The sequence below is a fragment of the Anabrus simplex genome, chromosome 5 (genome assembly GCF_040414725.1).
Source record: "Anabrus simplex isolate iqAnaSimp1 chromosome 5, ASM4041472v1, whole genome shotgun sequence".
Classification (NCBI taxonomy): Eukaryota; Metazoa; Arthropoda; class Insecta; order Orthoptera; family Tettigoniidae; genus Anabrus; species Anabrus simplex.
The window spans coordinates 373,037,815-373,060,445 of record NC_090269.1 but is presented as its reverse complement, the minus strand read 5'-3'; the positions used below and the strand labels follow the sequence as shown (position 1 = coordinate 373,060,445).

Here is a 22,631-nt window from a genome sequence, read left to right as displayed (position 1 = left end):
AGTAAAAGCCAGATTCCTGAAAAGAATACCGGGGATAGCAAAAACAACACCGTCAAGACCAGCGTACCGGTACATGCTTGCAAAAGAACGCTTTTTCATAGAATATTTGAGGTATAACCGACAGCTACCATCTACACCACAAGCAGAAGAAGTCCTTAAGAAGAGAAGACAAAAACAAGAAGAAGTATGGCCGGAATTTTTCACAACAGAGGCCATGCTAGACTGAAGATGGAGTGGACCAAACCAGGTTTTGCGAAATGCCATCACAAGACTAAATTCTGCATGAAAACATATTTCCATGACCCAAGTGAAGACTGCTTATGCTAACTATTCAACAAAAGTGTGTGAGCAATATCACTTTACAATTTGTGCAACACTATTCTTTTGGAAGAGGGTGTTGCTAAAGACCAATCTCGCTGAAGGTGCAGGCGATACGGAACGGAACACTGTTCTTTCGGAACAGGATGTTCTGCCGTACTGTGCATTTAAAGATCAGTTCCGAGTCTGGAACAGTTCCAAAATAACTGTTGTGTTATTTCCACCTGTATTCGTTTAAGCTATCCTGTCTTACTCTATAGTAAGATGTTTTTTATTTTATATTTGTGGTAGTTTTATTCTCTTTGTACCTGACTTTGTACGTTGTGTTTTAGTCTCCTCCATAGTTTGGTGTTAGTTATTAATATAGGGCCAGTGACTGCTTAAACTGCTATCAGCGAAGACCATTAAATTATAAAGAAGAAGAAGAAGGTATTTGTCAATATTTGTGTTGGTTCTGTTATCAATAAACATGGTTGGAAAATACAGAATTTCAGTTGTATGCAAATGTCAAGATGGCTTGGGACACGATGACGCATGTAACTTATTCTTAATTGCATCCAAAATACTCTAAATTGGCCTCATTTAGGCCTACTAGTACAGGATTTCACTCGCGATAACCAAAAAAATGTTGTCGGTCAGAATGCTGTGTAATAATACATTTTATAATAATTGTGAATTTAATCAAACTTACGTAGGGTACGGTACATTTGTTTAGGTTATGGTTAATGCATGAGAAATAAGAAATACATTCATATTTAATTCTGTTCAGATTACAGCTCGAAATAGATTACTCACAATGGTACCGGTAACCCAGATTTGGGGTAATTTCCTGAAAATGTTTATAGGTTATCATGCTCCACTGTATTGGTTCTGCTGATCTGATATTAACCATCAATAAAAGTCAAAAATTGGTTCTGCTATACTGTGTCGATTCCTTCAAATACAGATAGGTACTTAAAAAAGGATCTTATATCAGTAGCCCCAGGTGCTATTAACTTTCGAGCATGGGTGGGTTACCACAGGGCCCGTAGTTGAGTCCCTACATTACTTATAATACACTTACGTGTGTCAGGCTCATCACTTTCATCTATCCTATCCGACCTCTCTTGGTCAACTCTTGTTCTTTTCCGACCCCGATGGTATTGGAGACCTAGGAAAACAACAAATAGGGAATCTGCCACCTGGGCGACTGCCCTAAATGCAGATCAGTATTGATTGATTGATTGATTGATTTTCACCACTTCGTGACCCTTGTCTTCTTTGGCCTATACCTTCATTTTTAAAAAGTGTTAGATCCCTTCCATTTTTCCATCTGATTAGTGACAATAGAGAATGGTTGCCCAGTTGTACTTGCTCTTAAAACAGTAATCACTACCACCACCATATACCTCGCTGGATGACATAGATATAATTCATCATCTTAACCAAAATGATCAATAGTAGATTGATCCGTATTGTTGACCAGTATATCACATTAACCTTTCAATGTGATACAGAGATATATAATGATGTTACTATTATAGCATCAATTTCGTGAGTCTAAAATTTGCAGTACTCTAAATCACAAGTTAAGATATAATTTCAGAGCGATGGACAAGGCTGAAATGGCACCTGTTCATATATTGGACACACAAAAAGCTTTGCTTTGGTCTGTTCATGTGAGAATACCTAAAATAGAAGTTAATGTATTTCGAATGTGCTTTGAATTAACTCGGTTCATATGCATGTTAAGAATCTAGGACCCTGTTGTATAAAATAAAAGTTAGGGCCTATAATATTGTATCGTTCCATAGCATGGTTGTCCATTATACTAGAGTTTTCTAAGTTTGTTGCTTTTCTCTCATGCTGTTGACATACCAGGCATAAGAAATCCAGCCTCTTAAGTATATTGACGCTCGGAAGAGATATTGTCTGCAAAATAATAACCGCCAGTAAAAAAATTTTTTGTAATAATTATCTCTGATCCTCAAATAATGAACCAAGTATGGCATAAGGAAAAGTTTGACTATTGGTATGCTTAATATGAATTTATTTCTATCAGTGCCATAAAGCATCCCCCTGTGGGTATTTATTTATTTATTTATCGTGTCAGAAGTACAAAGTAAGAGAGACAAAAATTAAACAAGGAAATTTTAAACATTGGTTGGGTGTAGGCAGTAGAATAACACCTACAGCATTCCCTATCTGTTGTAAGAGGCAGCTAAAAGGGGCCCCAGGGCTCTTTTCTTGGGAGTGTCAGTTGGCAACCATGGGGCCCTTAACTGAGTCCTGGCATTGCTTCCACTTACTCATGCCAGGCTCCTCACTTTCATCTATTTGACCTTTTTTAGTCAACTCTTGTTCTTTTCCGACCCCAACGGTATTATGTTTGGAGGCCTGGGGAGTCTTCCATTTTCACGCCCTTGATGGCCCTTGTCTTTCTTTGGCCAATAGCTTCATTTTTCAAGTGTTGGATCCCTTCCATTTTTTCCCCTCTGATTAGTGTTAATAGAGGATTGTTGCCCAGTTTGTACTTTCCGTTAAAACAATAGTCACCACCAAGGCTCGATTTGAGGTGGAACACAGCAAAACGGCGTTCCAGTAGCTCTCTTTAGGGGGAATAAATTATGATAGTTAAAAACATTTTTTTAATCGCATATTACTCTGTTGTTAGTGAGTGGGTCTGGCCTCCAAGAACTTTTCTCCCAGTTCAAACTCAATGAAAGGCAAATAGTTATACGATTCTGATAGTTTCTTCACTCCAGAGTGTTTCCGGAAAGTCTTACTCCGTTGAAACAGTCAATCAGTTCGATAGTCATATCGTCGAGTGAATGTGAAAGAGGTTTCTCACAGGCGAACCTCATTATCACACCATTGAGATCATCACTGTATATTGCAACAGTGTTGATAAACTTAACCATAAAAGGTATTTTATTTGATCCTGTATTGACCTGCTTGAATCTATTAAAGAAACTATTTAAAATAGTTTATGTGGGGGTCCACCTTGTCAATTCAATTTTAATGATTGCAAATTATTTATTTTATCATACATGTTTCAGGAAAAATTTAAATACCTATGTTAATGGTCCTATTGAAAAATACTACATAACAAAAGTTATAAGGAATACAATTTCTGATCACATCATCATCATCATCATCATCATCATCATCATCATCATCATCATCATCATCTCCCTCCAAGTATTGGGCCATGTGACCCGTTACTGTCTTGCATTTTTCTTTTTGCAAGACTTGAAAGCAATCAAATGTCCTTTCGACAGGTTGCTAGCCTGAAGGGACAAAAGAAAAAACCCCCACATCCCTTGGTTGCCCCTTTTGGTCGCCTCTTACGACTGACAGGGGATACCGTGGGTGAATTCTTCATCTGCGTCCTCCACCCACAGGGGGGAATTTGTGATCACTTATGTTTAATTCTCTTTTTCCTGAAATATGTATGATAAAATAAATAATTGTCAATCATTAAAAGGTGGACCCCACATAAAGTATTTTTAATAGTTTCCTTAATAGATTATTGCAACAGTTTCTAGATTGGTTTTTTTTTTTTTTTTTTTTGTAAAGATCAATGGACCTCCTCTTCAGCTCTTTAAGGCAATGCATCTGTGAAAATCCTAAAATCTACAGTTTTCATCTTATCACCTTAGAATTTTGATCATTTAATGTCATTATCCGCATGGTACAACATACAAAGTTTCACGTTTCTATCGATAACAGTTTTTGAGATATTCATAAATTTATCAATATATTTAACAATTTTTTATGTATTTATAAAATGCTCCTCATGCCAAACGGCTCAACAGATCTGGCTTAAAATTTAATATTGGTTTTAAAATACCAATATAAAAGAAGTGATGTGTGGGTTTTGACAAATTTTAATTACACTGAAAGGAACAAATTATTTCACATTGGCTTAACTTAATATATTTTATGATGATCCTGATGAGAAAAAACTAGATTGCCACTGATCTATTGCATGTATTTCAAAATTTGCACATCAGTTTGTTATTATGTTGTAACTGAAACTATCATAAAGGTTTCAAGTAGATTGATTGAAAACTGTGGCATGAGGAGCATTTTGAATCTTGAAAAGTGCTGAAAAATAAATTCTGAGGAAAAAGAGATTGAAATTTTAGAGATGAACAGTAGTCCAGTACTTGAATCTAGTTGACTTAAAACTCCCCAGCACCATATGTTGGACTCTCTGTTGCCTTCTTCCTGGCCTCACTAGCAGTTTTGAGAGTTTTAGTTTCCTTCGGGCCCTTTTGAACCCTTGTCGCCCAGACACTCCACTGTGCTCAATACTACGCTTGTCCCTCATTATACTAATTTTCTGTCCTGAGCTGCTAACTTTAACACCCCTAACACTAGCTTTTTGTTTCTCACTTGCTTCACAACCCATGTTAAATTCAGCAATTCTGATGTTACAGCAATCTCCAGTTCTTTATTTGACCTAAACACTTCCTTCGGACACTTAGCCCAAATTACACTATGAATTCCCCGGGCTCAATATTTGGTGTGGCGATTTTAACTTCTCCTACTTGATCTTGTAAACTAGTACTTACATTCTTATTCCTATTAAAAATGGCATTTTTCACTTTATCCAACACTTTACTAGGACGTTTCTTCCGACGACGACAAGTCTCAGTTCTTCTTCCCATTATGTACACTGATAATTACACAACCTCACAAACCCCAACCTCAAAAACTAAGCTGCTTGGACTATGTAGATCCTGTTATTGTTTATGGATCATTTATAACACACTTATTACAAATATAACATATAAGAAATTACAGAAAAGCAGAGTAGGTCTAAAAAACGAATGATAAACTCAAAACGTGAGATCACAACTCTTTGTTTACATTCAACACATGGACAAGCTCCATCACTGAAATAAGCGCCAATTCAACTTGATATATCGATAGTCCGTCAGAATAGCCAACATAAAGACCCACAGGAACAAAATTTCTTACATTCAACCCGCGCGCTCAATTCAAAATCTTCATAAAACAAAACGAAAGATATTCATGAGAATGGTGTCGATGGGCGGCAACGCCCACTTGCGCCGGGTCATTTAAATGGCCGCTGAGGGCTTTAAATGGCTGATATTTAAATAAAACAAAGCTCAAAAAGAAAGTACAAGGTATAAACATTATAAGAACGTTTAAAAAAAATGGATTTTTTTCACAATTTTCACCAAATTTCACCGATACATTGCCTTAACCCAGCTAAGTATGTTGACTCTTGGCTTGTGCTTGGACACCGTTCAGCACTAGTCATCAAGAGTTAAGAGAGGTCAAGAGACAAGAAGTATGACTAAAACATGTTGAAGTTTTGGACAATCTTTTAGGATGGGTAGACAAACAATCATGAAACTGAGCTTTCTTACTGCTTTTCTTTTATTTTTTTCCCCTCCAAATCTCTCCATGTTTGGACAGCATAGAACTTAAGGCTTCTTGGACTCTCTTCTCTTCCCCAAAACCTCTTCGTTCTTTCACTTCTCATCTTTCTGTCCTCTTTGGAAATGATCCGTTTGGGCCTCTGTTCTAGTGATTTCTCTTCAAATGATTTTAGACTGTCAACTCTTCTTCTGAACTCTCTTCTGTTGTGGATTACCTGCAGTGTAATTCCAAATTCTTCTGTGTCCTTCTTGACCTCTTCTACCCACTTGGAGGTGGCCTTTAACCCCATGATGTATTTGAAGATCCTTTTGGTCAGCCATTTGTCATCCATTCTTACTAGGTGACCATAGAATTTCAGCTTTCGTATCTGCATTGTGTCTATGATCTTTTCAGTGTACTTGTAGGGCTCCTCATTTCTCCGTTTCTTCCAAGTCCCATCAGTTGTTCCTCAGTCATTGTGATGGTGATTCCATCGGATGTGAATGTTAAGCCTTCAGGAGACCCTTTGGTATTATTGAACAGGAATTAGTCACCTCAGGGTGTCGGGTTATATCCCGCCATCCAACACTCAGCGTTGAGACGCCGACTGTATGGTCTACCTCATTACCGTAGTGGAGTAATGAAATTCTAGCTAGACAACAATCATTATTATAATAAGGAAATTATCTTTTTATTATGAACTAGCTGATGAGCCCGTGCTTCGCTACGGAACTCTACATTGCATACAAAATTCTAGGTTAGGTAGTATACACATTGTGAGTAAGACTGTATTAAATTGCATAGCTCTTAGCGTTACCCCAGAAACGTGATGGGGAATTCACCATACATCTTTCCTCATGTGAAGACTGAGTTAGGGAATTTTCATTGTAATGGTAGGTCACAGTCAAGTTGGGGATTCTTCTTTATAATGGCAGACACTCACTCTCCTGCCTTTTTACATCCTCAGAAAGACTGTCTCAGTGGTTTTCCCAACTGAAATCAACATAAAACATTACAGTGACGTCAGTAGGAATGTCGCGATTAAAAGCAATGCCATCACATGAAATACCTGATCAAATGAAAAACCACACATTTTCTCACTTTTAACGAACAGTACTATGCTGCAGAGCTGGAATGACCAGGCTGCAGACAGCCGTTAAGTGTGCACTCTGCTCATTCCAGTCAGCGCCCCAGGGTAGGGATCAAACAGCTTGAATACTATGATGAACCAGTGTGTTACATGCCAGCAGTATCAGAAATTGTATGAACCAGAGGAATGGCATGCTAAAGAAGAAAGTTATCTAATTCTCCAGCTATTTCCCCACCAATATTTAGGCAGGCTGTTATACTCGGTATGCAGCAGTAATCCCATCTATCGGAGATGAGTGACACCATAAGAGACAAAGAATGACACAACGAACAATGGTCAATGTAATGTTATTGTTGATCAATTTTATGGGCTTTCGGTACTATAGGCCTTCACATTTAGTTTCTTCCAACTCTGAAATACCACTCTTATCATACAGTACACAAACTTTTAGTGATACTTTGGCTCCCTAGTGCTGAATCGGTAGACTTCAGTTATCTTCAAGATTCATATCGGCAACCTCTGACACAAAAAATATGAAACCATTATGCATCGCCATGAGACATCTGGCGGTATAATTGCAACACTTTAAATACTGTTGTTATTTACACAGCAAAGTCAAAATATAGCTTAAGATTGAACGGGAGTGAGGAAAATCAAGGTACATCACAGGAACAACCTAGAACTCCTACACGGAAACGATGGTTTAGAAAATTCATATCGATCGATCATACTGTTGATTCAATTCAGATTTCATTTCCATTCGGTTGGCAGTATTACCGGAACTGGGGTAGCTCCCTCCTTACTCCTCACCCCATGAAAAGGAGTGTCACTAAAAGTTTCACGGACTGTAGTCAGTACAGTAAAACTGAATAAAACATAAATGAGTGGAAATTGTATTCTGTATAACTTTTGTTATATAGTATTTTTCGATAGGACCATTAACATATGTATTTAAAAATTAAATTTTAGTTGCCTTCCCCTAAACTACTATTTTATCCAGGCTGAATAAAATTATTTGTAGCATAGACTGTTGTTTGTTATTCCCCAATTCTATATACCGATTTTCATTAAATTCTTTTTACCCATTATCTCGTGGCTCGGTGTTGATACGGACTTGACAACAAAAATACAAAGTCATGAATATCTCTGTTATCATAGCCGGTACGGTAAAAATGTATAAGACATAAATGATTGGACATTTAATTCTAATTAACTTTAGTTATGTAGTATTTATCTATAGGACCACTAATAACGTAAACATGTGAGAATTTAATTTTAGACCTTCCCCTAAACTATAATTTCACTTCGTGTTAATAAAATGGTTTATAGCGTAGATTGTGGTGGTTTATTCCCCAAATTCACATACCGATTTTCATTAAATTCACTTCAGCCATTTTCACGTGATGTATGTACATACATAGGGTACATACATACATACATACATACATACATACATACATACATACATACGGTACATACGTATATACATACATACAGACAGACAGAAATGATGGAAAATTAAAACGTGCATTTCCTTGTTACTGTGGACACAACTGATATAGAAATACCATTCTTTTTAAATTCTGAGCAATGTACAGACAAAGCTCTTATTTTATATATATAGATAGGCCTAAGTTTCATAGATGTAGAGAATGCATATGCAGAGTGACAGAGTACCAAGGAAGATGATGTAGATGACATTGAGTGATTATGGCATGTATGGGCACACTGTGAACCATTTGATAAGCAACCCTGAAAGCCAGCAAATGTCACATGTTTAGAACAAACCAACAGATGGAGGCACAAATTGACAATGAGTGCAGTGCAAGTTGCTGATTCCTAGACAAATACTATGGTTCATTTACTTATGAGACCTACAGTGAACAAACTAGAAGACTTATTCATATACTTTTACTTATAGTTCTTTTACATTTGCACATCCAAATAAAACCCAATTGCGCTATAACCCCTACAGGGCTCGGCATATCAAACAATCGCTGCTCAGCTCAGAGGTCTGCAGATTACAAGATGATACGTGGCCAGTGTCAAGAATATCCTCTCCTGTTATTTCATAACCATAAGAAGAGATCTGCAACCATACCAAACAAGTGACAATATGGTTTGGGTCATGTTGCTGTCAGCTTATGTTTGGGGAGAACCCCACTGTTGGCAGCCCTGAATATGGTTTTCTGTGGTTTCCCATTTTCACACTAGGCAAATGCTGGAGCTGTATCTTAATCCATGGTTGCTTTCTTCCCAGTCCTTGCCCTGTCCTGTCCCATAGTCAGTGCAACATGAAACTAGTAAAAAAAATTTAAAAATTCTGTATCATTTATGTATGATCCTGTTAATGTGATTACCCTAATTGTGATCTTACCGTCTGTTAACGCCGAGGCACTTAAAGTGATCCTGATGAGTACTTTCACTTCATCAACACAGTAATGAAAACTGAAAGGACTTTTGCTCTTTGTGAAACTTCACCCCGTTTACCATCATACCATTGTCTGATGTCCATCTCACAAGATTGTTGAGGACGTTTTGTATTTGCTCACAATCCTGTACCCGGTAACTCATTTAATACTCAATAGAGTACATCATCATCTGAAACATCCTTATCTGTGATTCAAATTCTTTATTAATATCATTGACTGTATAAGAAACCATGAATGTCCAATAATACTGCCTTGCAAAACCCTCGTCTTAATCATTATACGGTCAGATAATTGCTCACTCTAATTCTCTTAGTTCTGTTTTCTGAAAATGTAGCTACTGATTTGTTTGTCCAGTACAATAGCCCTCATTTTCATCAGTAATCTTCCACAGTCTGCACTATCAAAAGCCTTGGATAGGTCAGTAACAATGTCTTGCTGGAATCCTTCAAGTTGAGCCTCACTGGAAAACTTTTTCTAAATCCACACTGCCTTCAACCTAATGAGTTAATAATTTTGCAGACATGTCTTTCTCAGAAATTCCATGCAACACATGTCAAGCTGACTGGCTGCTAATTAACCTCTTTATATTTATCACTCTTTCTCTCTCTTTTTTTTTTTTGCTTTACATTGCACCGACACAGATAGGTCTTATGGCGACAATGGGACAGGAATGGCCTAAGAATGGGAAGGAAGTGGCCGTGGCCTTAATTAAGGTACAGCCCCAGCATTCAATCAATAAATAACTACTGATCTGCATTTAGGGCAGTCGCCCAGATGGCAGATTCCCTATCTGTTGTTTTCCTAGCCTTTTTTTAAATGATCGCAAAGAAGTTGGAAAATTATTGAACATTTCCTTTGGTAAGTTATTCCAATCCCTAACTCCCCTTCCTACAAACAAATATTTGCCCCAATTTGTCCTCTTGAATTCCAACTTTATCTTCATATTGTGATCTTTCCGATTTTTAAAGACACCACTCAAACTTATTTGTCGACTGATGTCCTCCCACACCATCCTTCCACTGACAGCTCGGAACATACCACTTAGAAATGGAAATTCTAAATTTCCATGGAGGGAATTAGATATTTTTCACCAATAGAGCATGTCAAAAATATATCAGATGCAAGGCTTTTCAGGCGTTTGCTCTATTAACCAGCGTTTCGTCTTAGGTCTGACACTAGACTCGTCAGAGTGAGATGTGTCAGACCCTACCCACTGACGCTGGGTGTATGCAGGTGAGCTTATCAGAAGCCTATATATGTGGCACAGTCTGATAACTGCATACGGGAGATAAATTGGAATTATTGCCCGCCTAGCAATTTCCATGGAAAGCCAATAAGACCTTGGACATATTATATTTATGACAATCATGTTTATGCTTATGTTCACGCCCTCATGTCGTTGGCTTTATATTATTACCACTTTGGTTTTCCACTAACATTTTAAATTAACTGTTTTAATTGGAATTTTAATGGAAGAAGTTTTAGTCTCCGACAAGATTATAGTTTAATCATTGACAGTGTTTCCATTAGCATCTTTATATATTGTATCATTTTTCACATTTTTATGTCCTGAATTTTAATAACTGGCTAAACATTTAGCTTCCACTTTTAATATTAGTTGTACTCTTGATGATTTTTAGGCTGAAGATGCCCTCAATTGAGGGCGAAACATGTCCCATTTAACTGTGAGTCTATTTATGTAACCACTATAAGTGAAAATAAAAGTACTGAATAGGTGGATTAAATTAAAACACCTTTATTGTTGTTGAAATTGAGATCACCCGCTACAATCACGTTCCTTTCCTTATCGTTTCCAACATAGCTGATTATCTTATCAAAAAATTCTGAATCATTGTCAGCGCTACCCTTTCCCGGTCTGTATACTCCAAAGACATCAAGTTGCCTATTATCTTTAGAGATGAGACACCCAGAATTTCATGTTTTTCATCCTTAACTTTTTCGTAGCTTACAAATTCTTTTTTCACAAGAATGAATACTCCCCCTCCTGCCATTCCTATCCTATCTCTACGATACACACTCCAGTTCCGTGAGAATACTTCTGCATCATTTCTCAGCCATGATTAAACCCCTATTACAATATCTGGTAAGTATATATGTATTAAATTACTCAATTTGATTCCTTTGTTTACAATGCTTCTACAATTGAGCACTAACATTTTTATGTCATCCTACTTGATTTCCAGTTCCCTGTTCGCTTAACATCACTCCCTAGGCCACCCTGTTTCCCTGAATGTACCTGCCTATAACTCTTCTAAACAAGTTTGCTAACTTAAAAGTAGGACTATTAGGCAGTACCATATGGCTGATAAGGCAGACATGAGGCAGTTTCTAAGTAGTAACTATGATCGGTGGAAAACGGTAAATAAAAATGTAAACAGACTCTGGGGTGGGTTTAAAGAAAGTGTTGAGGAATGTGAAAACAGGTTTGTACCTTTAAGGGTGGTAAGGAATGGTGAAGACCCACCTTATTATAATAGAGAAATAAAGAGACTAAGAAGGAGGTGCAGACTGGAAAGAAATAGAGTTAGAAATGGCTGTGGAAGTAAGGAGAAATTGAAGGAACTTGCTAGAAAATTGAATCTAGCAAAGAAGGCAGCTAAGGATAATGTGATGGCAAGTATAATTGGCAGTCATACAAATTTTAGTGAAAAATGGAAGGGTATGCATAGGTATTTTCAGGCAGAAACAAGTTCCAAGAAGGACATTTCAGGAATAATTAATGAACAAGGGGAGTGTGTTTATGAGGATCTTCAAAAGGCAGAAGTATTCAGTCAGCAGTATATAAAGATTGTTGGTTACAAGGATAATGTCAAGATAGAGGAGGAGACTAAGGCCAAAGAAGTAATATTATTTACATATGATAAAATTGACATTTACAATAAGATACAAAAGTTGAAAACTAGAAAAGCAGCTGGAATTGATCAGGTTTCTGGAGATATACTAAAGACAATGGGTTGGGATATAGTACCGTATCTGAAGTACTTATTTGATTATTGTTTGGTCAGAGGAGCTATACCAGATGAATGGAGAGTTGCTATAGTAGCCCCTGTGTATAAAGGAAAGGGTGATAGACATAAAGCTGAAAATTACAGGCCAGTAAGTTTGACATGCATTGTATGTAAGCTTTGGGAAGGCATTCTTTCTGATTATATTAGACATGTTTGTGAAATTAATAACTGGTTTGATAGAAGGCAATTCGGTTTTAGGAAAGGTTATTCCACTGAAGCTCAACTTGTAGGATTTCAGCAAGATATAGCAGATATCTTGGATTCTGAAGGTCAAATGGACTGTATCGCGATTGACCTGTCTAAAGCATTTGATAGGGTGGATCATGGAAGACTACTGGCAAAAATGAGTGCAATTGGACTAGACAAAAGAGTGACTGAATGGGTTGCTATATTTCTAGAAAATAGATCTCAGAGAATTAGAGTAGGTGAAGCTTTATTGAACCCTGTAATAATTAAGAGGGGAATTCCTCAAGGCAGTATTATTGGACCTTTATGTTTTCTTATATATATAAATGATATGAGTAAAGGAGTGGAATCGGAAGTAAGGCTTTTTGCGGGTGATGTTATTCTCTATAGAGTGATAAATAAGTTACAAGATTGTGAGCAACTGCAACGTGACCTCGAAAATGTTGTGAGATGGACAGCAGGCAATGGTATGTTGATAAACGGGGTTAAAAGTCAAGTTGTGAGTGTCACAAATAGGAAAAGTCCTCTCAGTTTTAATTACTGTGTTGATGGGGTGAAAGTTCTCTTTGGGGATCATTGTAAATACCTAGGTATAAATATAAGGAAAGATCTTCAATGGGGTAATCACATAAATGTGATTGTAAATAAAGGGTACAGATCTCTGCACATGGTTATGAGAGTATTTAGGGGTTGTAGTAAGGATGTAAAGGAGAGAGCATATTTGTCTCTGGTGAGACCTCAACTTGAGTATGGTTCCAGTGTATGGGACCCTTACCAGGATTACTTGATTCAGGAACTGGAAAAAATCCAAAGAAAAGCAGCTCGGTTTGTTATGGGTGATTTCCGACAAAAGAGTAGCGTTACAAAAATGTTGCAAAGTTTGGGTTGGGAAGAATTGAGAGAAAGAAGAAAAGCTGCTCGACTAAGTGGTATGTTGCAGGTTATAAATTTCATCTTCTTTGTCTGTATTGAAGATCTACTTGTGATACAAATTCTTATAATTTTGTTAATTACCACCTATTCAATCATAAGTGGTATGTTTCGAGCTGTCAGCGGAGAGATGGCGTGGAATGACATTAGTAGACGAATAAGTTTGAGTGGTTTTTATAAAAGTAGGAAAGAACACAATATGAAGATAAAGTTGGAATTCAAGAGGACAAACTGGGGCAAATATTCATTTATAGGAAGGGGAGTTAGGGATTGGAATAACTTACCAAGGGAGACGTTCAATAAATTTCCAATTTCTTTGAAATCATTTAGGAAAGGCTAGGAAAGCAACAGATAGGGAATCTGCCACCTGGGCGACTGCCCTAAATGCAGATCAATATTGATTGATTGATTGATTGATTGATTGATTGATTGATTGATTGATTGATTGATTGATTGATTGATTGATTGACCACTGCTTACGTGAAGGCCATCTGAGTGCAGATCCCTGTCTCCTACTCACCCATTAGGATCTAGAAATCTCACTCCCAGTTTCCCACATACCCACTCCATAGTCTCATTTAAATCCCCAATCACCTTCCAGTCAGTATCCCTCCTACACAGTATTCCACTGATAACAATCTCCGCTTCCTTAAACGTCATCCGTGCTGCATTTACCAGTCCCACACATCCCCAACTATGTTGGTACTTACACCTGCTTTCCTTACATTGTTAGTACCAACGTGAAACACTACCACCTTCTCCTTTCCCTCTTCCTTCTTTTCTACTTTCCTCAACATCTGCCTCAGCCTGATTCCTGGATAACACTCTACCCTGGTTCCCTTTCCTCCGCACACTTTCCCCTCATGTTTAATGATGGAATCCCTCATGACCAAAGCCTCAACCCTACCCACCTCATTTGAACCCTTCCCCTCCTGGTCAGCCCTATTTTCTCTCACTGCTGCAAAAGCTACCTCCTCCTTTTGTCCCTCCCATGGCCCTGTTCCACCTGTCTTTTCCTTTCCACTACACTACATTTCCTTTCCTACCTCTTCCCTTCCTCCTACTTCCACACATATCAGCAAGAGTTCCCTGTTCCTCATCTTCCCTCGGTTGTTCTACCTGCAGTGACTCGTACCGATTTCTCACAGACACCTGTCCTGAATTCTGATCCTAAACAGAGCCCTTAGCCTGCAATCTCCTTCCCCTTAAAACATTAGACCACCTGTCTTCTAGAATTCCCGCATTTCTTTCCCATCCCTCCTTTACACCTACTGTATCCTGTACATTATTTGAGGGAGGCCTACTTTCCTTTCTGTCCTCTGAGAGAATCCTAATTATCTCCCTCAAACTCTCCAACTCCTCCCTCATACTCCCTCATACTCATACCACGGAAAACCATCTTCAGGGCTGCCGACAGTGGGGTTCGAACCCACTATCTCCTGGATGCGAGATCACAGCTGCGCACTCGTAACCGCACTGCCAACTCACCTGGTCCACCCTTTCTTTTGTACATTGGGTCTACTATAGCAACTCTCAATTCATTTGGGATAGCTCCCTCATCCATAACAGTAATCAAGTAAGTGCTTCCGTATAGGAACCATTGTTTTTACTATATCTCCAGAAATCTAATCAATTCCAGCTGTTTTTCTAACTTTCAAATTCATATGTTATTGTAAATATTTTTATTGGGTATATTTTAGTACTTACCTAGTATTGGATACCTTATCAATGTGGACATTATCTGCATGCCCAACTATCTTAATCTACTGCTGACTAAATATTTCTTCCTTCTGTAAATCCTCACGCATGCACACCCTTGTTCCATAACAGATCCTGGAGCCTTTTCTGCCTTTCAGTACCTACACATACCCTTTCATTTTTCATTAAAATTGTATGACTGCCTGTTATATTTGCCATCATATTATCCTTATAGCGGACTTTTTTGCTAAATTAAATTTCTTGGTTTTTCTTTCAATTTCTCCTTACTTCCACAACCATTCTTAACTATTTCTTTCCAGTCTGTACCTCCTTCTTTCTCTCGATTTTTCTGTCATTAATTTCTGTCATTTGCATTACTTTTCCCGTTAACATTTTGTAAATTGAGATCACCCACTACAATAACATTTCTTTCTTTGCCGTTCCCTACATAGCTGATTCATCATCATCATCATTTCCCTTTATCCAGCTCCTGCCAGGTTGGGGTATTTATGGCACTTCTCCAACTTCTTCATTCCTTCCACCATTCTTCTTCCACAATCCTGTCCCAGTCTAAATTTCGTCTTCTTATGCTGCTCTTTACTGATTCAATGCACCGTGTTCTACGTCTTCCTCTTCCTTTCTTGCCCTCGTACTTTGCCTCCAGCATCTGTCTTGGAATTATATTTTCCTCCATCCTCTTTACATGCCCAAACCACCTTGGTTTATTCTTTTCAACTCTTTCATTTAGCTTTCCTATCCCAAGTTCCTTCCTAACATCTTCATTTCTCACTCTGTCTTCCCTTGTCTTTTCCTATCATATTTCTTAGGAATTTTATCTCACTGGCTTGAATTCTACTCCCTTGCCTGATACTCAAAGTCCGAGTATCAGTTGCGTAGTCAGTATGGGTACATTTTTTAACATCATCTCTTTACTTTTCCTTGGTACTTCTTTGCTCCAAACTAATTTTCTTACACTGTGGTAGAATGCATTACTCTGCTGTACCCTCCTGCTGATCTCTATGACCATTTTGCATTAATTCACCTGCTAGGTATTTAAAGCTGTCCACAATTTCAAGACTCTGACTTCCAATTTTCACAGTGTCCTTTCCTTACCTTTCCCCTCTCGACATCACTGTAGTCTTGCTTTTCTCTGTACGGTTCTGATTTTCATGCCATACTGTACCGTACCCAGGGGTAAATACCCTCTAGGACGATGCCTCCATTCCTGTATAAACATCCGACTAACTCAGGGTTGGGCAGAGAGTGGGTTGGTCGTCACTGGGTCAGGCTAAAAGTCGAAGTTCCTCACTTAAATATAAGTAAATGACAGAAAAATGGAGGTATAACTCGAATGAGAAACAATAATATGGGGTAGGATGAGTTTATTCACAAATATCCCCGAATCATGCTAATGAAAATCAAATCATAAAATGTCATAACAAAAATCTCAAAATTAAAGAAAGAACAGGACATGAAAAACGCTAATTGAACAAAGAAATAAATATGAAATGAAGTATCAAGCACAATAATGAATACTTTTAGAAATAATCTTCTTCTTATAGTCCATTGTTCATGTAATATGATAACAGATGTACGCATACACTGATTCGTATTTCTTTCGAATGGAGTCACACTAGAAGTTATCACATTGATACGGGTTATGAATTTAATTTGATTTAGAGTCGTCGCAAGATTAAACGTTAAAGGAAAAATTACAATATAAAAGAAAGTTACGATGAAAAGAAAAATTAAGACGCAATGGGACATGATATGAATTATGAAAAATACTAGTGGCACTTCCCTATGCTATATTTACATACATCATACATACATTATCATTATAGACTGTTATGCCTTTCAGCGTTCAGTCTGCAAGCCTCTGAGAATTAACTAAACGTCGCCACAATCCTCGATTTGCAACTAGTGTTGTGGCCTCATTTAGTTCTATACCTCTTATCTTTAAATCGTTAGAAACAGAGCCTAACCATCGTCGTCTTGGTCTCCCTCTACTTCTCTTACCCTCCATAACAGAGTCCATTATTCTCCTAGGTAACCTATCCTCCTCCGTTCGCCTCACATGACCCCACCACCGAAGCCGGTTTATGCGTACAGCTTCATCCATCGAGTTCATTCCTAAATTAGCCTTTATCTCCTCATTCCGAGTACCCTCCTGCCATTGTTCCCACCTGTTTGTACCAGCAATCAATCTTGCTACTTTCATGTCTGTTACTTCTAACTTATGAATAAGATATCCTGAGTCCACCCAGCTTTCGCTCCCGTAAAGCAAAGTTGGTCTGAAAACAGACCGATGTAAAGATAGTTTCGTCTGGGAGCTCACTTCCTTCTTACAGAATACTGCTGATCGCAACTGTGAGCTCACTGCATTAGCTTTACTACACCTTGATTCAATCTCGCTTTCTATATTACCATCCTGGGAAAAAACACAACCCAAATACTTGAAATTATCGACCTGTTCTAGCTTTGTGTCACCAATCTGACATTCAATTCTGTTGAATTTCTTACCTACTGACATCAATTTAGTCTTCGAGAGGCTAATTTTCATACCATACTCATTGCACCTATTTTCAAGTTCTAAGATGTTAGACTGCAGGCTTTTGGCCCAGTCTGCCATTAAGACCAAGTCGTCAACATAGGCCAAACTATTTACTACATTTCCACCTAACTGAATCCCTCCCTGCCATTTTATACCTTTCAGCATATGATCCATGTAAACTACAAACAGCAAAGGTGAAAGATTACAGCCTTGTCTAACTCCTGTAAGTATCCTGAACCAAGAACTCATTCTACCATCAATTCTCACTGAAGCCCAATTGTCAACATAAATGCCTTTGATTGATTTTAATAATCTACATTTAATTCCATAGTCCCCCGGTATAGCGAACATCTTTTCCCTCGGTACCCTGTCATATGCTTTCTCTAGATCTACGAAACATAAACACAACTGCCTATTCCTCTCGTAGCATTTTTCAATTACCTGGCGCATACTGAAAATCTGATCCTGACAACCTCTCTGTGGTCTGAAACCACACTGGTTTTCATCCAACTTCCTCTCAACGACTGATCGCACCCTCCCTTCCAAGATGCCAGTGAATACTTTGCCTGGTATACTAATCAATGAGATACCTCGATAGTTATTGCAATCCTTCCTGTTCCCTTGCTTATAGATAGGTGCAATTACTGCTTTTGTCCAATCTGAAGGTACCTTACCAACACTCCACGCTAATTTTACTACTCTATGAAGCCATTTCATCCCTGCCTTCCCACTATACTTCACCATTTCAGGTGTAATTTCATCTATTCCTGCTGCCTTATGACAATGGAGTTTATTTACTATCCTTTCCACTTTCTCAAGCATAATTTCACCAACATCATTTTCCTCCCCCCCATGAGCTTGGCTGTTTGCAACACCACCATGATGATTTCCTTTTACATTGAGAAGATGTTCAAAATATTCCCTCCACCTCTCCAGTGATTCCCTGGGATCTATTATGAGTTCACCTGAATTACTCAAAACACTGTTCATTTCCTTTTTCCCTCCCTTCCTAAGATTCTTTATTACTGTCCAGAAAGGTTTCCCTGCTGTTTGACCTAGCCTTTCCAGGTTATTACCAAAATCTTCCCATGACTTCTTTTTGGATTCAACAACTATTTGTTTCGCTCTGTTTCTTTCATCTACGTACAAATCCCTGTCAGCCTCGGCCCTTGTTTGGAGCCATTTCTGATAAGCCTTCTTTTTACATTTACAGGCTGCTCTCACTTCATCATTCCACCAAGATGTTCGCCTTTTCCCATCTTTACACACAGTTGTTCCTAGGCATTCCCTTGCTGTTTCTACTACAGCATCCCTGTATGCCACCCATTCACTTTCTATATCCTGAACCTGCTTACTGTCTACTGTTCGAAACTTCTCACTAATCATATCCATGTATTTCTGTCTAATTTCCTCGTCCTGGAGATTTTCTACCCTTATTCGTTTGCAGACAGATTTCACTTTCTCTACCCTAGGCCTAGAGATACTTAGTTCACTACAGATCAGATAGTGATCTGTATCATCGAAAAATCCCCGAAAAACTCGTACATTCCTAAAAGATTTCCTGAATTCAAAGTCTGTTAAGATATAGTCTATTATGGATCTGGTACCCCTAGCCTCCCATGTGTAGCGGTGAATAGCCTTATGCTTGAAGAATGTATTCGTAACAGCTAAACCCATACTAGCACAGAAGTCCAGCAAACGCTTCCCATTCCCATTAGCTTCCATATCTTCCCCACATTTACCAATCACCCTTTCGTATCCTTCAGTTCTATTCCCAACTCTCGCATTGAAATCGCCCATTAGCACTATTCTATCCTTGCTGTTGACCCTGACCACAATGTCACTCAATGCTTCATAAAACTTGTCAACTTCATCCTCATCTGCACCCTCACATGGTGAATACACAGACACAATCCTTGTCCTAATTCCTCCCACTGACAAATCTACCCACATCATTCGCTCATTTACGTGCCTAACCGAAACTATGTTGCGTGCAGTGGTATTCCTGATAAAGAGCCCTACCCCAGACTCTGCCCTTCCCTTTCTAACACCCGTCAAGTACACTTTATAATCTCCTATCTCTTCCTCCTTATCTCCCCTTACCCGAATATCACTTACTCCTAGCACATCCAGATGCATCCTCTTCGCTGACTCAGCCAGTTCTACCTTCTTTCTTCCATAAGCCCCATTAATATTGATAGCTCCCCATCGAATTCCATTTCGTTCGCCAAGTTGTTTCCAAGGAGTCCCTCGCCTGTCAAATGGGAGTGGGACTCCATTACTCCCATAGGTCCGAGGCTTGCTTAAAGTGTTCTGAGCTCGGTAAATTCATGAAGCAGGATGCTGCCCTACTTGCACATAGTCCAAGCGAGGATCTCTCCTCTAACGGGTTATGGACCACCGGTGAATTGTATAGTCCTAGCCGCCTGAGCACAAGGAGGGCCACGACTCAGAATATGTCCGAGATGCCCACTCCCATTCCATAGCAACTGGTATCCCGACTCTCAGGACCACTTACTAGGCCACTCAGCCGTTGCCCATGGTTCACGAACTAGGACGTGACTACAGTAACCCACAAACATGAACCATCGCTATATTTACAATGAACAAAAAATTAGCAAAATATCACATCTGTTTACATCGGATAAAAAGAAAAAGTCTTACATACTACACTGATTCTATGTGAATTGCGGTTCACCACAAAGGATCTAGTAAGAACTAGATTGACCATCAATAATACTCAGCACTCAGGCTGTTCCCCATTTAACAACAAGACAACATATTCGAACAACATTAAACATCATAAAACACCATCCTGTAAGAGAAAAACATACAATTATCCATCATTTATGTGGAAAGCAATGGGCAACATTGCCTTCTTCTGCTGCAATTGCGCACTCAACAGCACGATCATCCGTCATGTATTTCCTGTTGTGCTGTGAGCTGAAAGGAAATGTTGGAACTCAACACTGTACTAAGGTTTGGTTTCTGTCTGCCACGATTGTAACACGGAAATACCATCTCATTCACGCCGTCTAAATAAACACGGCCAATATATCAGCTTGCAATGCAATATCATCTTTCGTCGGCTATACGGAAACTCGCATACAATCATATAACTTCCTAGCATGCTTCGACAATTTAATATTTAATATTCTCTCAGAAGACAAAAGCAGGTACATATCCACTGCACATTATTCTTTCACTTATGAGGCATGCAGTCGGCCTGCATAATCACTTATAACTCTGCATGCATTATAACTTCTTATATCTCTTACAAATCACGTCAGCCTTTTACACTATGAGACCAGGTTCGTTTCCTGTGCAAATCATTGAGCAAAAACAGATTCCAACCTAAATTCGAAGATCCTATTCTTTCAACGTTGTTATGCAACTCCTTACGACGTACAGCTTCTGAAATACCATGCGTCATGCAATTTTAACTGTTACTAACACTCTAAATAACCATAATGAAATTTGCACACAATGTAGCTAGTGTTTAACTTTGAAGTTGGATCAACTTGTCAATCTAATCCTCCTAGCACTAATATACACGGAAAAATCGGAATAATACTAACTAAATTATCATGCATAAATGAACAACAAATAATCCTAACAAATCCCTCATTATCCCAACTAACTAGTCATAAATCAAAATAAAAATATAGAGAACATGCATTTCTCTCTTATCCGTATATACAACAATATAAAAATGAAATAAACACATGCCGTCAGGCTTACTTTACGTTAAATAAAATCCCTATTCTAAACTGCACTAGTATTTTAACATAACCCATATAACATGCCATAATTAACACATGCGCCTTATCTTGGACGACTCTCCGGATACATGGCAGCGGCTCACATCCCCACCTCGTTAGGTGTCTACTCCATGTTGATCACTGCTTCAACACATAGAAATACACTTCCTTCTTCCATAGGCGAAGCCATCTTCTTGCTGAAAGTTATTGAACACTGCAGTACAGTAGGCTTTGGATGAATATCTCTTCATCGCTCAATTCTGCACGTGCTGAACAACCCTTTCTTGGCTATAGACTCAGCCAACACACTGACATATAAATACACTGTAAATTTAACATATGAGGGTTTATGTACACAGTTATTGAGAGCGGCATGCGGTACGGATCGAGAGTTCGTCACGAAATGCGACCGACACGAAAATATGAGACAACGGAATGTCTCTGCTGCACTTTCTACACTGCGGCTAATTATCACCATCTATTTACTGGTAGTGAACTTTGTGATATAATGATCTGCAATTAACTCTGCATCAGTTAATTTATTCAACTGCATGACTGAAATACTGTTTATTGGTCTTAAAAACCATACACTACTACTGATACAGTAGAGTCTCGCTCATCCGACCTTCGCTTATCCGACATTCTGTGTTATCCGACACTGGTAGACTTAATTTGATCTTTTGGTGGAGACTGAATTCAGGCACACCTGGTGTGGAGGGTGCGACCATGGGACAAACACTGGCCTGACCAGTGGCGGTAGGACGGTTTTCTTTTCTCAAGGACAGGTGCAGTGAGTCTTCAGTCATTGTTCATTGTAGTATTGGTTGGGTGCGGATGTTATAGTTTTCATATCCTCTGTGAGTATAGCGAGTAAATGGAAGAAAGTGATTGTTTTTATGGAAGACAAGTTGAGTGCATTAAAGAGACTGGACAAAGGGGAAATTCTTCAAGATGTGGCTTCAGATTATGGTGTTGGATGTGTTGCAGTGGGAGACTGGAAAAAACAGAGGGAAGAAATTGAAAAGTGGTGCTCGAGCAGAGAAAAACAATGAAACAATGTGAGTACGAAAAAGTAAGTGAAGCACTATTTCTTTGGTTATCTCAACACCGGGAAAAGGGCCTGGCAATATCTGGCCCCATTCTGCAGTTAAAGGCTGTGTATTTCCAGAAGGAGTTTAATGAAAGGGACCCTAATTTTCCCGCCAGTGCTGGGTGGCTAGATCGGTGGAAAAAAACGGCACGGCATTAGGCAGCTTA

At 38.6% G+C, this 22,631-nt stretch overlaps 1 protein-coding gene across 5 annotated transcripts in view; it reads left to right on the top strand.

Annotated features, from left to right (window-relative positions):
* The first annotated feature begins 591 nt into the window (after window positions 1-591).
* Window positions 592-22,631, top strand: part of LOC136874942 (zinc finger protein 98) — a 116,355-nt gene continuing 94,315 nt past the window's right edge. For 2 of the 5 annotated variants that reach the window (XM_068227936.1, XM_068227938.1), the window contains exon 1: window positions 592-747. Coding sequence is in view for 1 of the 5 variants with exons in the window: in XM_068227934.1 (XP_068084035.1) it covers window positions 22,423-22,446 (24 nt within the window). In the remaining 4 variants the exon portion in view is untranslated. Of the gene's footprint in view, window positions 748-22,078; window positions 22,447-22,631 lie in introns of those variants that run through there. The other 3 variants (XM_068227935.1, XM_068227937.1, XM_068227934.1) reach the window with 3 other exon arrangements.